The sequence below is a fragment of the Microchirus variegatus genome, assembly GCF_963457635.1.
Source record: "Microchirus variegatus genome assembly, chromosome: 7".
Classification (NCBI taxonomy): domain Eukaryota; kingdom Metazoa; phylum Chordata; class Actinopteri; order Pleuronectiformes; family Soleidae; genus Microchirus; species Microchirus variegatus.
In genome coordinates, this window is record NC_139808.1 from 21,705,868 (window position 1) to 21,721,790 (window position 15,923).

Sequence of the window (15,923 nt, forward strand, 5' to 3'; positions counted from 1 at the left end):
TTACTAAATTAATCAACTTTTTTGAGATTCAGTGATTTTTTTAAATTATTAAAACAAGCTCTAAAAATTTGAATATTTTCTGGTTTCTTTGCTCCATATAACAAAGAAATCATTAAAACGGAATAATGTTGGTTTGTGGACAAAACTAGACATCATCGTTTGAATGTTTTTGAAAACGTTTTTCATTTTCTTTTCTTTTAACATAAAGCACTTTGTGCTACATATTTATATGTATGAAAGGTGCTATATAAATAAAGTTAATTTGAATTTAATTAATTTGAACAAGTACTCGATTAATTTATTATGGAAATAATTGTAAGTTACAGCTCTACGTTCATGCTCATCTTCAAAATAAAAATGCAAGGTCTCTTGTGACCTCTGGTATCAACTGCCATTCAATATTTTTTATTTATTTTCAAACATGCTACGTTTAAAGACGATCAAATCACCTTGTAGCATGTGATTGATTGATTACATATTTGCATTAACAAGCCTTTGAACAGTTGCACCTACATAAGTGGCCAGTGAGCAGACGTTAGAACGTTTTTTTGTCAAATCTTACATTTTACAGAGACTGTGAGAACAAATATCTAATAACAGCTACTTTTGCTTTCTCCAAACCGTTAATGTTGGTGATATGTAGATCAGCACAGTATATTAAGACATGGGCATTCTTATTATTTTTTTACTTTTTTGTCTTTCCTCTTTCCATTCCTGTGTGTATCCCACAACAGTAACTCCAGAACACGGTGGTGCTGCAGCTGCTGAATTGAGCACAAACATTTGTCAGTAACTGCAGAAACAACTGACCTTTCTATAGGCCACAACACAGAACTGTACAGTGAAACTCTCCACTGTGACAACTACAGTATGATACCGGCTAACATTAGAGGTAACTACTATATCTAACCCAGCACATGTTTTTGATCACATTGATGCTTTGGCTATGTAAGGAATCCTTGCAGAGATGAACATTTACAAACAAGAGAGGTAGGGTTTTGAGTCAGACACAGAGAATGGTGTGGTAGATGAGGACGCTCAATCAGCTGCTGATTGGTGGATGCTCAAAGAATCCCATGCTCGACAGAAAGTTCCTCTTCAAGCTATGTGAAGCGTCAGTCTGACGATTGACAGACACTTAAGTAATGAAGCAAGAGGTGGGGTGATGGGAACGCACAGCCTCTTTGAAATGTCTGCGATCAGTCTGTTATTTCTCTTTGTTAACATAACAGCAGTGATGTGAATTTCTCTGTGCGATGAATAAAGTATCTATCTATCTATCTATCTATCAGTGGTCTGACTGCAGCTATGCACCATGAAGAGTCGTAATTATGTTCATCGGGCCACAGCAGCTGATTTGACTCGTGATGGCACATGGATGCAGGGCTCCACTTCACAGTGTGCTTCTTCCTGTTTTCTCATTATTCTCTCATCAGTAAGGAGTGAAGAGGATTGGCCCGTGCGTGGTGCGGATGGGGCCTGGGGCAGGCCTCAGCAGGCTGAGGGTTGTTCCCTGTAGGAGGTGGTGGTGAGGGTGATGGTGTGGGTGGGAGGTCGGGCCATGAGGACGTAGCGCCAGCTGATTCGAGGATGCTGCGGCCGCCATCGCCGCAGCAACGGCCAGGGGATTTGGTAAAAGTCCGGCCCCGAGAGTTTTTGGAAGCTCCTTTAAAAAAAAATCAAGGAAGTAAATGTGTAAATGCGATCTTAAGCTGGTAATTCATACAAGAGTTTTCCTTAAACATCAGTGTTGTTTGTGTTAGTGGTTTTCGAATTAAAAAAATAAATAAAAAATTGTCAGTCCAGGTGTTTGTTTCTGTGACAATGCAACATGTGGCTGTTTAAAGCTACAGTGCTTAACTGTTGGTGATTGTTGATGTCATTAGTCTCCCTCTGTTTAGTTGTTGGGCACAGAAAAGATGTAACATTATTTGTATGCTGCATCCTCCATCTGAAAACAGGCCCCGTTAAGCAATACTATCAGACCTGACTGAGGAAGCATTTGCAATGCAGAGGGAAGAAGCATTTATTTAGTAAAATTACTGAGCTCATTGTTGCTGTTTGTTGCCTCCGTCTGTATTGACATAAACCAAATCACCTGCTGTGTGCAGTGCGAGAAACACAAGATCTAAACACCACTAAGAAATACAGAGGAAATGTGCTGTGGATCTGATAGACTGTATCAGCGTTGTGTGAACTCATTTGACAATGGTTTGAATGTAACGAACATTTGTTTATATTCAAAAGTTTTATATATCAAGAAGTTGTTTTTCTTAGCTTATGATTCATGATGGGTGCATATGATACAGGGTCAGTCTCGGTTACTATTCTGGTTGGGACGAATGTGGCCTGAGCTGCTCCCTAGTTTTTAATCATAGACTGTATGTAAAAATAGACATACTGTAACATTACAGCTTGGAAAATGAAGAACGGAAGTAGCAGTTCCCCACCAGGGTAGACTCCACGTGACATCCCAATCAGAGAAATAACTGACCCTGCACATGTATCATGTGTAGCCTATAGGAAGTAGGACAGTAGTAGCAGTTTGCCACTAGGGGGTGACTCTGCTATAACTTAAATATAACTTAATTTGAATGGCATGGAAGTCATAATATCGTCAACATTTTTCTTACAGATTTATTAATTTAGCAAATTGTGTTCCCATTTAGAGGAAAATAGACAATAACACACAGGATGTATGAGTGGAAAGCTTTTATCGTTCAGTGCCTGGTGGCAGTGAACATCTGTGAACGTCCAGTTTCAAAAGCTGACACGGATTGAGGCTGCAAAGTGAGTTTGATTTGCAACCGAAAGACCACGTCAACTTTTAGGTAGTCTGGTTTTTATGGGAGGAAAGTGACAAATATAAATGTGAGCCAAAGGCAGTTCCTACCATATAGTCTGTGCGCTTCTTGTGCCGACTCAGAAGGGGATTGGGTTTCCCTGCAACTCCATCGCGATGCCTTCGGCTGGATATATGCTGCAGCACGAAATGAAAAAGGATAGATATGGGATATTGAGTTTGCTGAGAAAACATTTTCTCACAGCCCTCTGGGTCTTTGTGTGCATGGGTTTCCTCACCTGTTTGAGCTGCAGCTCAGAGTTGACTCGAACATTGCAGATCTCACAGTGGAAGGTGCGTTCCTGAGCGTCAGGGTCAGAGGACAGCTCCCCTCCCTGCTCTGGGCTGGGTTTAGGACCCAAGCGTGGGTATGCTTTAATAGGTCCCAGTCCACTCCGTGCCTCCAGAATGGTTTTGTGCTTGGTACCTGGACACGGTGAATAGAAAGACCTAAGCAATAGCAGCAATCGTAATATTGAAGATGACTAAACTGATTTAGTGGTGAGCTAATTTTTGCAACTGCTATTTCCAAGGTCAACAATGAACTTTATACCTCATCTTTTAAGCGAGTGCGTGAGGAGTCATCTACAATTCTGTGTTGAATGAATTCTGTGGTTGCTGCTAGCAAAGTAATTCTGTTACTCATTGCTGCATTGCTCATGGGCTTGGGACCCTCACCCGCTCAGTAATCAATAGATGTTTCTGAGAGCAACAACAGGCTGTATTTGATAAAAGCTTTCTTTTGCTTTCTATGTGTTTGCTGGGTTTCTGTTGGAGTCTATGTTGTGCTGGTAACGGGTCGTTGGTTGTAGCAATTCACTCCATTTCTACACAAACATACAACTCACTCACTACACACAAGTCAGCCCACTGTTACTGACTGTTCAACCCTGAAGCACAACGTCAACATCTTTTAGTTTTTCTTTACAGAAAATCCAACCCAACTGGATTTATGTAAGTCAGTCTACAGGCATTTGTATCATCTGGAGGACGTCTCATTTATGATGTGTTCATTCATTGGCATTAGAAAAATGATTAATGCTTGAGTAATCTCAAATATATCCCCTTTAATCTAAAACCACAATGCTGTTGCTTGAACAGGTTTATTCCTTTCAAGGAAGTGTGTACTGTGCGGTGTGATGTACTTAAAAATACAGTCTCTGACAAAGCGTTTTTTAATGGTACCTTTGTTATGGGCCTCAAGTTGTGAGAGCGAATTAACAGCTACTTTGCATAGGGCGCAGTAAAGAAGCTTCTTGGCTTTCTCTTCCTCTGACTCTGCTGAAGACGAGCTGGGCACTGGGGACAGGGCGTCAGGAGGAGCAGCCACCACTGGATCTGCAGGTGGGGAACTGAGGGCCGCACTGGAGGAGGGAGAGGATGGCGAAGGCAAGCTGACAGAAGGCAGGAGTGTAAACTCTGCGTCTGTTGAGCTCAGTGTGGGTGTTGGGAGGGGGTTAGCGGTCAAAGATGCCTCAGAGTTGGGACAGGATTGGGTGACATCTGTGAACAGCACAAAGATGATTGATTAGTTGATTCAATTTCTTTTATTGATTAATAAAATCTATATAATCAGAGAGAATTCATCATACATTAACCCCTTTGACCTTGTTGATCATGATAGTGAAATGTGAAAACAATGACTCTGATATTCCAACACCTTTGGCCTCTCTAAGGTCAAACTAGGACTGAACAATTATCGATTTAAGTCTGAAGAAAAAAACCAAAACACAATTAGCTAATCACAAAGACTGTAATTTAATATTTATATTTTGTCTGTTAGCTCTGCAACAATTATTATCTCAGTCAGGGACACTTTTTCCATAATTAAACAAATGGAAACATGGTTAGATTTGGCATTAATGCCTGCATACTTAAGAAGCTCCCTGGATTAGCCTTTTAATTACAAATTGATTACTAAATTTATTGCCCACTATTTTGATGAAGACTCATCACCTCAAATGTTTTCTCTCTTTTTTTTCCTTTCAAATAAAACCACTTCTGTGATTTCAGCCTCTTGAATGTCAATGTTTTCTGTCTTTGCTCAACTTAATATCAGGGGTTTGTGGACAAAACCAAACATATGAAGACATTTTCAACTTTAAGATTCAGGAAACACTGATCAACAGTCTGGATATCTTGTTCTCATCCTGGTAAATTTTTACTGTGAGAGAGAGATACTAATATACCTTATGTCAAAATTTGATTGATGACCCCCATCCCTAACTGTTAGCCGCCCTCACCCCTCCCCTCTCTGTTTCCCCCTCCTCACCCCTCCCCTCCCCTAAGAAACTGTGACGTCACCCCCTGCCCACTAACCATGCCCCCACCCAATCCAAAACATTATGTCCAAACTGACAACTTTTCTTTAGGCCCCATGCTTAAATACAGCTGCATTTTGGAGTTGGGAAGTGAAGAGACGATCAAAAAACAAAACACATGGCTCAAAATGTTTTGCATACTCAAGAAAAACACATATATTAGTGTCTGTAGCCCCACTTACTACTGATCACTCGGCAGACTTACACATTGAAATTACCCAAAGAAAACTATTAATTATTCTCTAAAATTACTATTCACCTAAACAAATATACATTTTAAAATTGGCTGTATGTTGATCATAACTGATCTAAAGAATCCCATGTCTTGCTTGGCACATGGCACGACTGGAATGAGCACTTTTAGACTGGCACAAGACAGGGGGAAGGAGAGACAGACATCAAACATCAAGTATTCTACAGATATACACCACCTATACCATTTTTTTTATTTTTTTTGTATTTTCCAGTAAAAGTCAGACTTTTATTCATCAAAAGAGTTGCAAAATGTATATATATATACATATATATGTGTAAATATAGTCAAGACATTGACAAGCTTAGAAATAATGATTTTTATTCAAATTAATAATTTTGTCCTTTGGTCAAAGAACCAGCAAAACTGTTTTCAGCTGTGCTAACATCATTGCACAAGGGTTTTCTAATGAAAAGTCCCATCACTACAACTATGATTTTACCTGTCAATTACAGATGAGTTGCGGTCAATAATATACCAGTGGAGGTAGTCTGACACAATTTCTTTCTTTGCTGTACTTTGCTAACAGTAGACACACATCTCAGACAACCTGCTGTCTGTAACATTGTGCTGTGTCTCATGGTACATTCTCGCAGCGTGTCATCTGAAGCAGTATTCTCGATCTAAAAAACATAAAAAGGAATATAACCACTCAAGTCAATAACTGTATGGACTGTGTTACGACCGACTCAAAGGCCATAACAAAAGTGGGAGATGCACCAACAATTATGTATAAATCAAGAGTAACATGTATCAAATAAATATGCAAACACAAAACAATGAGGTATGTAAGTCAGCATCAGTGGCGCATGGAGGTGTATGACTGTGATGAAGCATGTGTGGTGCATGTTGTCAGTGTAGAACTAAAGAAACAACAAAGCAAACAAAAGCTCATGCTGCTGGTGGTGCAGTCGAGGAGTTGAAGTCAGAGCTTGAACTGAAGGGCTGCTTGCATGAGGAGGTGGAGCTAAGTAAACTGGGAGGCCTGGCCAGATGCTCCCAGTTACCAATCAGTTCTGCCTGAGACCTGCAAGTAGAGGAGCAGAGCAGCAGTACCCCAGTAACAGGCTCTGGGCCTTCACAACCGTATCTTCTTGTCTGTTTTTATTATTCCAATTACAGTCAAACGTTAGGACAGTTTCTCATTTAAGTTTATGGTAAAATGTCCAAGCACGGTGTAATCTTGCATTATTACCAAACAATAAATTAAGCTAATTCTGTGTAAATGATTAAGGAAGGAAAATTAGTTTCAAAACACTGCAGAGACTATGTAGTACTCTGTACCACACTGCAGCCTTATGCTATTCTCACCTCTTGCAAATCTTTCACCATTTATTCATCATTTATTTAATTAACTGTTGCTTTGAATGAATGAAGATAATGTACAAGGTCTTCTTACAGGAAATGGGGTCCTGGACCTCCATGCACAATTGACACCACAATCATCTTTCGTGCCAGGTAGTACTCATCCTCTCTAACAGCTGTGAATGAAGTCATATTGCAAAATCAAAACATATACTGTATTATATACACTATAATGTATTAAGATGAAACTCTTCAAAAAACTTCAAGTTTTTGAAGAATAGTTATAGCAATAGAGTATATGTCATGTGATATATATGGTTATTGATCATTAACCATTAGTATAGCACACATCTAACCCTATGCATACCATTTGCATACAGGGCTGTGTATTTACTGATGGAAAATTCATTTGCACGTTAAAACATCATAACAATGTTTTTCTTTTCTGTGTAATCAACAAATTAAAATTAACTTAGTCACCATCATTTTTTATTTACCTGTAGCAAGTAGTCCTGACTGGATTTGTTTCATGTGGCTCCATATCCTCACTATCAGATATTACTATCTGAAAAAACAAATTAAAATGTCTAACCCAACACAACATTAAGAGCAAGAAACATGGCTGAAAACAGGCTATCACAGTCTGCCTTAATACCTGTCCAGGTTGAACTGTGCTTGAATTCCCAGGAGCATCTCCACACAATACAATTGATTACAATGATTACCTTTATGTATATATGGAGTTTTGAGAAACATTTAGAGATAGGGGAAGATTTATAAATAAGAGAATATTTGTTTATAAATCACATTACATGTATGATATTTTCTACTTCACGTTTTCTTTAGAGCAAATGCTCTCAGCTAATCACATCACACACAACGTAAAGATACATTACTTATTTTGTAAAAATTAGTACTTGCATCTTCAGGTTTGCATTTGGGTGTACTTTGGTTTTGTGGTTCAAACACCTGAGAGGAAAACCATTCAATTATCAACAATTTTAACCAGCTTCCATCATTGTTCCCTTACCACATACAGCATTATATCAATGATGAAAGATGGTGAGTCTTTCTGTAATGTTAACTTACAAGTAATCAAAACAAACCTTGGTTCTTCTAAAATACTCACCAGAACATGGATTTAATGCTTTAATGCTCAAATATATGCAATGAATAAATAAATACAAAAGGAATATATATATATATATATATCCAACACATTATAAATATTATGTATGCTAGAGTAGATTATGTAAATATGTAAAAAATATTGAATTATGAACTCCACAAACCTCCTTTAAAGTGTGTTTCCGTCATCCATGTCCTTGTTAAATGTTGTCATTTTCTGGACAGCGTGTTTCAGCAGATCAGGTGCTGCTACTTCTGGGTCTGTAAATAATGGGAGTGTTTTCCCTCTTACAGGTTTTACCTCAGTTCCATGTGGCAGTGGCACCATCAATTCTATGTTTATATAGTAAAACAACAGAAAGGTGTTATTATTCTCACACACATATAGCATTGCAAAACGGCTAAGGCAACTTACCTGGGCGTTTTCTCTTTTCTTGTTTATGTCTTTCTTTCGGCCCACAGTTAAAAGACTGTCGTTCTTTGGACTTGGTGCTTCTGTACTCCATGAACTGCTTATATGATGGGCATGGTTGTTCTGCTGGAATGAACAGAGTTCAGGTAGAAAGTTAGCAGCAGCAGCTCAAACAATCACCAATAACAAGGAGTGCATATTAACGAAACACACTGCCATTCTGTTATGGCTGGAATTAGATTGACTGTGTAGCGAAATAGACTGAAACGGTAACTGCACCTTTATTCACTGCACGTCTGACAATGGCTCCAGATAGCTAGCGCTAGGTTACACTTACTTTGTTTAGCATTTTCCGGCTGTTTAGATGTCCCCTGTGCGCTTGGTCCTTCTGTCTGGTTCGTGTCCTTTTAAAAACTCCAGAGACCGTCCACACGAAATGCAAAACCTCTGTAACAGACTCAAATGGTTTCCACAAAAACGGGGAAAACATCATGAACCTCCATACAAACCACACAACACTACTCACTCGGTACAGTTTTCTTCGGTACATTCCCTTTTCCGTTAGGATTTTGTCTTTGTAAAAGTGTTTGTACATTTGTTTCAGCATTTTTAAATTTGTTTCAGAGTTTTGTAAAAGTGTTTCAGAGTTTGTAAAATTGTTTCAGAGTTTGTAAAATTGTTTCAGCGTTTGTAATTTTGTTTCAGAGTTTGTAAAAATGTTTCAGCATTTGTAAAAATGTTTCAGCATTTGTAAATTTGTTTCAGCATTTGTAAATTTGTTTCAGTCTGTAAAAATGTTTCAGCATTTGTACATTTGTTTCAGAGTTTGTAAAAGTGTTTCAGAGTTTGTTAATTTGTTACAGAGTTTGTAAAAATGTTTCAGCATTTGTACTTTTGTTTCAGAGTTTGTAAAAGTTATTCAGAGTTTGTTAATTTGTTTCAGCATTTGTAAATTTGTTTCAGAGTTTGTAAAAGTGTTTCAGAGTTTGTTAATTTGTTTCAGCATTTGTAAATTTGTTTCAGTCTGTAAAAATGTTTCAGCATTTGTACATTTGTTTCAGAGTTTGTTAATTTGTTACAGAGTTTGTTAATTTGTTTCAGCATTTGTACTTTTGTTTCAGAGTTTGTAAAAGTGTTTCAGAGTTTGTTAATTTGTTTAAGCATTTGTACATTTGTTTCAGTCTGTAAAAATGTTTCAGCATTTGTACATTTGTTTCAGAGTTTGTAAAAGTGTTTCAGAGTTTGTACATTTGTTTCAGAGTTTGTTAATTTGTTTCAGCATTTGTACATTTGTTTCAGAGTTTGTACATTTGTTTCAGCATTTTTAAATTTGTTTCAGAATTTGTAAAAGTGTTTCAGAGTTTGTACATTTTTTTCAGCATTTTTAAATTTGTTTCAGAGTTTTGTAAAAGTGTTTCAGAGTTTGTACCTTTGTTTCAGAGTTTGTTAATTTGTTTCAGCATTTGTAAATTTGTTTCAGTTTGTAAAAATGTTTCAGCATTTGTACATTTGTTTCGGAGTTTATAAAAGTATTTCAGAGTTTGTAAAAGGGTTTCAGAGTTTGTAAATTTGTTTCAGAGTTTGCAATTTTGTTTCAGCATTTGTAAATTTGTTTCAGAGTTTGTAAAAGTGTTTCAGAGTTTGTTAATTTGTTTCAGCATTTGTAAATTTGTTACAGAGTTTGTAAAAGTGTTTCCGAGTTTGTAAATTTGTTTCAGCATTTGTAAATACCACATGGTATAGTATGACGTTGTCAAATTTCGGACGATGTATGACAATGTTTTGAAAAACATATTTTGGTCTAAAATTTGAAAAACATTGTCATACATCGTCCGAAATTTGACTACAACGTCATACTATACCATGTCGTCCAAAGGATCTCTGATCTTTCCTCACTGAGATCGGAAAATCTTCTTAAGCTTCTGTTTTCTCTGTTCAGACTGTTGAATAGAAATGTACTGTGGCTGCCAAGTGCAAAAACAAATTTACAAATGCTGAAACAAATTTACAAACTCGGGAAACACTTTTACAAACTCTGTAACAAATTTACAAATTCTGAAACAAATTAACAAACTCTGAAACACTTTTACAAACTCTGAAACAAATTTACAAATGCTGAAACAAAATTGCAAACTCTGAAACAAATTTACAAACTCTGAAACCCTTTTACAAACTCTGAAACAATTTTACAAACGCTGAAAAAAATTAACAAATTGTAACAAATTTACAAACTCTGAAACACTTTTACAAACTCCGAAACAAATGTACAAATGCTGAAACATTTTTACAAACTGAAACAAATTTACAAATGCTGAAAAAAATTAACAAACTCTGAAACACTTTTACAAAACTCTTAAACAAATTTAAAAATGCTGAAACAAATGTACAAACTCTGAATCAATTTTACAAACTCTGAAACAAATTTACAAATGCTGAAACAAATTAACAAACTCTGAAACACTTTAACAAACTCTGAAACAAAAGTACAAATGCTGAAACAAAAGTACAAATGCTGTAACAAATTAACAAACTCTGAAACACTTTTACAAAACTCTTAAACAAAAGTACAAATGCTGAAACAAAAGTACAAACTCTGAATCAATTTTACAAACTCTGAAACAAATTTACAAATGCTGAAACAAATTAACAAACTCTGAAACACTTTAACAAACTCTGAAACAAAAGTACAAATGCTGAAACAAAAGTACAAACTCTGAATCAATTTTACAAACTCTGAAACAAATTTACAAATGCTGTAACAAATTAACAAACTCTGAAACACTTTTACAAAACTCTTAAACAAATTTAAAAATGCTGAAACAAATGTACAAACTCTGAATCAATTTTACAAACTCTTAAACAAATTTAAAAATGCTGAAACAAATTAACAAACTCTGAATCAATTTTACAAACTCTGAAACAAATTTACAAATGCTGAAACAAATTAACAAACTCTGGAACAAATTTACAAATGCTGAAACAAATTAACAAACTCTGAAACAAAAGTACAAATGCTGAAACAAATTAACAAACTCTGAAACACTTTTACAAACTCTGAAACAAAAGTACAAATGCTGAAACAATAGTACAAATGCTGTAACAAATTAACAAACTCTTTAACACTTTTACAAACTCTGAAACAAATGTTCAAATGCTGAAACATTTTTACAGACTGAAACAAATTTACAAATGCTGAAACAAATTAACAAACTCTGAAACACTTTTACAAACTCTGAAACAAAAGTACAAATGCTGAAACAAATTAACAAACTCTGTAACAAATTAACAAACTCTGAAACACTTTTACAAACTCTGAAACAAATGTACAAATGCTGAAACATTTTTACAGACTGAAACAAATTTTCAAATGCTGAAACAAATTTACAAATGCTGAAACATTTTTTACAAACTCTGAAACAAAATTACAAACGCTGAAACAATTTTACAAACTCTGAAACAAATTTACAAACTCTGAAACACTTTTACAAAACTCTGAAACAAATTTAAAAATGCTGAAACAAATGTACAAACTCTGAAACACTTTTACAAAGACAAAATCCTAACGGAAAAGGGAATGTACCGAAGAAAACTGTACCGAGTGAGTAGTGTTGTGTGGTTTGTATGGAGGTTCATGATGTTTTCCCCGTTTTTGTGGAAACCATTTGAGTCTGTTACAGAGGTTTTGCATTTCGTGTGGACGGTCTCTGGAGTTTTTAAAAGGACACGAACCAGACAGAAGGACCAAGCGCACAGGGGACATCTAAACAGCCGGAAAATGCTAAACAAAGTAAGTGTAACCTAGCGCTAGCTATCTGGAGCCATTGTCAGACGTGCAGTGAATAAAGGTGCAGTTACCGTTTCAGTCTATTTCGCTACACAGTCAATCTAATTCCAGCCATAACAGAATGGCAGTGTGTTTCGTTAATATGCACTCCTTGTTATTGGTGATTGTTTGAGCTGCTGCTGCTAACTTTCTACCTGAACTCTGTTCATTCCAGCAGAACAACCATGCCCATCATATAAGCAGTTCATGGAGTACAGAAGCACCAAGTCCAAAGAACGACAGTCTTTTAACTGTGGGCCGAAAGAAAGACATAAACAAGAAAAGAGAAAACGCCCAGGTAAGTTGCCTTAGCCGTTTTGCAATGCTATATGTGTGTGAGAATAATAACACCTTTCTGTTGTTTTACTATATAAACATAGAATTGATGGTGCCACTGCCACATGGAACTGAGGTAAAACCTGTAAGAGGGAAAACACTCCCATTATTTACAGACCCAGAAGTAGCAGCACCTGATCTGCTGAAACACGCTGTCCAGAAAATGACAACATTTAACAAGGACATGGATGACGGAAACACACTTTAAAGGAGGTTTGTGGAGTTCATAATTCAATATTTTTTACATATTTACATAATCTACTCTAGCATACATAATATTTATAATGTGTTGGATATATATATATATATATATTCCTTTTGTATTTATTTATTCATTGCATATATTTGAGCATTAAAGCATTAAATCCATGTTCTGGTGAGTATTTTAGAAGAACCAAGGTTTGTTTTGATTACTTGTAAGTTAACATTACAGAAAGACTCACCATCTTTCATCATTGATATAATGCTGTATGTGGTAAGGGAACAATGATGGAAGCTGGTTAAAATTGTTGATAATTGAATGGTTTTCCTCTCAGGTGTTTGAACCACAAAACCAAAGTACACCCAAATGCAAACCTGAAGATGCAAGTACTAATTTTTACAAAATAAGTAATGTATCTTTACGTTGTGTGTGATGTGATTAGCTGAGAGCATTTGCTCTAAAGAAAACGTGAAGTAGAAAATATCATACATGTAATGTGATTTATAAACAAATATTCTCTTATTTATAAATCTTCCCCTATCTCTAAATGTTTCTCAAAACTCCATATATACATAAAGGTAATCATTGTAATCAATTGTATTGTGTGGAGATGCTCCTGGGAATTCAAGCACAGTTCAACCTGGACAGGTATTAAGGCAGACTGTGATAGCCTGTTTTCAGCCATGTTTCTTGCTCTTAATGTTGTGTTGGGTTAGACATTTTAATTTGTTTTTTCAGATAGTAATATCTGATAGTGAGGATATGGAGCCACATGAAACAAATCCAGTCAGGACTACTTGCTACAGGTAAATAAAAAATGATGGTGACTAAGTTAATTTTAATTTGTTGATTACACAGAAAAGAAAAACATTGTTATGATGTTTTAACGTGCAAATGAATTTTCCATCAGTAAATACACAGCCCTGTATGCAAATGGTATGCATAGGGTTAGATGTGTGCTATACTAATGGTTAATGATCAATAACCATATATATCACATGACATATACTCTATTGCTATAACTATTCTTCAAAAACTTGAAGTTTTTTGAAGAGTTTCATCTTAATACATTATAGTGTATATAATACAGTATATGTTTTGATTTTGCAATATGACTTCATTCACAGCTGTTAGAGAGGATGAGTACTACCTGGCACGAAAGATGATTGTGGTGTCAATTGTGCATGGAGGTCCAGGACCCCATTTCCTGTAAGAAGACCTTGTACATTATCTTCATTCATTCAAAGCAACAGTTAATTAAATAAATGATGAATAAATGGTGAAAGATTTGCAAGAGGTGAGAATAGCATAAGGCTGCAGTGTGGTACAGAGTACTACATAGTCTCTGCAGTGTTTTGAAACTAATTTTCCTTCCTTAATCATTTACACAGAATTAGCTTAATTTATTGTTTGGTAATAATGCAAGATTACACCGTGCTTGGACATTTTACCATAAACTTAAATGAGAAACTGTCCTAACGTTTGACTGTAATTGGAATAATAAAAACAGACAAGAAGATACGGTTGTGAAGGCCCAGAGCCTGTTACTGGGGTACTGCTGCTCTGCTCCTCTACTTGCAGGTCTCAGGCAGAACTGATTGGTAACTGGGAGCATCTGGCCAGGCCTCCCAGTTTACTTAGCTCCACCTCCTCATGCAAGCAGCCCTTCAGTTCAAGCTCTGACTTCAACTCCTCGACTGCACCACCAGCAGCATGAGCTTTTGTTTGCTTTGTTGTTTCTTTAGTTCTACACTGACAACATGCACCACACATGCTTCATCACAGTCATACACCTCCATGCGCCACTGATGCTGACTTACATACCTCATTGTTTTGTGTTTGCATATTTATTTGATACATGTTACTCTTGATTTATACATAATTGTTGGTGCATCTCCCACTTTTGTTATGGCCTTTGAGTCGGTCGTAACACAGTACATACAGTTATTGACTTGAGTGGTTATATTCCTTTTTATGTTTTTTAGATCGAGAATACTGCTTCAGATGACACGCTGCGAGAATGTACCATGAGACACAGCACAATGTTACAGACAGCAGGTTGTCTGAGATGTGTGTCTACTGTTAGCAAAGTACAGCAAAGAAAGAAATTGTGTCAGACTACCTCCACTGGTATATTATTGACCGCAACTCATCTGTAATTGACAGGTAAAATCATAGTTGTAGTGATGGGACTTTTCATTAGAAAACCCTTGTGCAATGATGTTAGCACAGCTGAAAACAGTTTTGCTGGTTCTTTGACCAAAGGACAAAATTATTAATTTGAATAAAAATCATTATTTCTAAGCTTGTCAATGTCTTGACTATATTTACACATATATATGTATATATATATACATTTTGCAACTCTTTTGATGAATAAAAGTCTGACTTTTACTGGAAAATACAAAAAAAATAAAAAAAATGGTATAGGTGGTGTATATCTGTAGAATACTTGATGTTTGATGTCTGTCTCTCCTTCCCCCTGTCTTGTGCCAGTCTAAAAGTGCTCATTCCAGTCTTGCCATGTGCCAAGCAAGACATGGGATTCTTTAGATCAGTTATTATCAACATACAGCCAATTTTAAAATGTATATTTGTTTAGGTGAATAGTAATTTTAGAGAATAATTAAATAGTTTTCTTTGGGTTATTTCAATGTGTAAGTCTGCCGAGTGATCAGTAGTGAGTGGGGCTACAGACACTAATATTGTGTTTTTCTTGGGTTTTCGCAGTTGTTTCTTCACATGATGGCTGGAAGGAGAGGGGCCCTTTTTTTGATTGATAACGACATCTGGACCCGACATTCCATACATCCTCTTTGGGGGTGTTGTTTTGCCCTATGCATGGCTGATGCTTATGCTGTTCACTGTCTCACTGCACCTCTGTCCGTCCAGAGTGGACACTTCAGCCATGGTTTCTACCTTGATCCCTAAGAAACAGAGTTCCCCCGTTTCATACTTGAAGTCATAGCCCCATTACGCCTGATTGTCCGTAGGCTTCCAGCGACGATTCTTGACGCGACAATGTAGCCGACGGAGACTGGACGTGTCGCAGAAATGCTATGTGCTTCTTTGGGGCCTTTGTGATACCGGACGCATGGCTAAAGCTAATCGGTGTCTCGCTGATGCGGGCTGGAGTATGCAAAACATTTTGAGCCATGTGTTTTGTTTTTTGATCGTCTCTTCACTTCCCAACTCCAAAATGCAGCTGTATTTAAGCATGGGGCCTAAAGAAAAGTTGTCAGTGCTGGCTAACAGAGAGGGAGGGGGTCATCCATTAAATTTGGACATCATGTTTTGGATT

At 36.6% G+C, this 15,923-nt stretch overlaps 1 protein-coding gene across 1 annotated transcript in view; it reads right to left on the reverse strand.

Moving 5' to 3' along the window:
- Positions 1 to 1,432: 1,432 nt before the first annotated feature.
- The window catches only part of LOC310929649 (zinc finger protein 385A-like), a gene marked incomplete at its 3' end in the record, with an annotated part of 41,788 nt that continues 27,297 nt past the window's right edge, over positions 1,433 to 15,923 (reverse strand). Inside the window, exons 5-8 of the mRNA XM_083892466.1 lie at positions 4,028 to 4,345; positions 3,082 to 3,269; positions 2,894 to 2,980; positions 1,433 to 1,666 (exon numbers count right to left, since the gene is read on the reverse strand). Of these exons, the coding sequence (XP_083748592.1) occupies positions 1,433 to 1,666; positions 2,894 to 2,980; positions 3,082 to 3,269; positions 4,028 to 4,345 (827 nt within the window). The remainder of the gene's footprint in view (positions 1,667 to 2,893; positions 2,981 to 3,081; positions 3,270 to 4,027; positions 4,346 to 15,923) is intronic.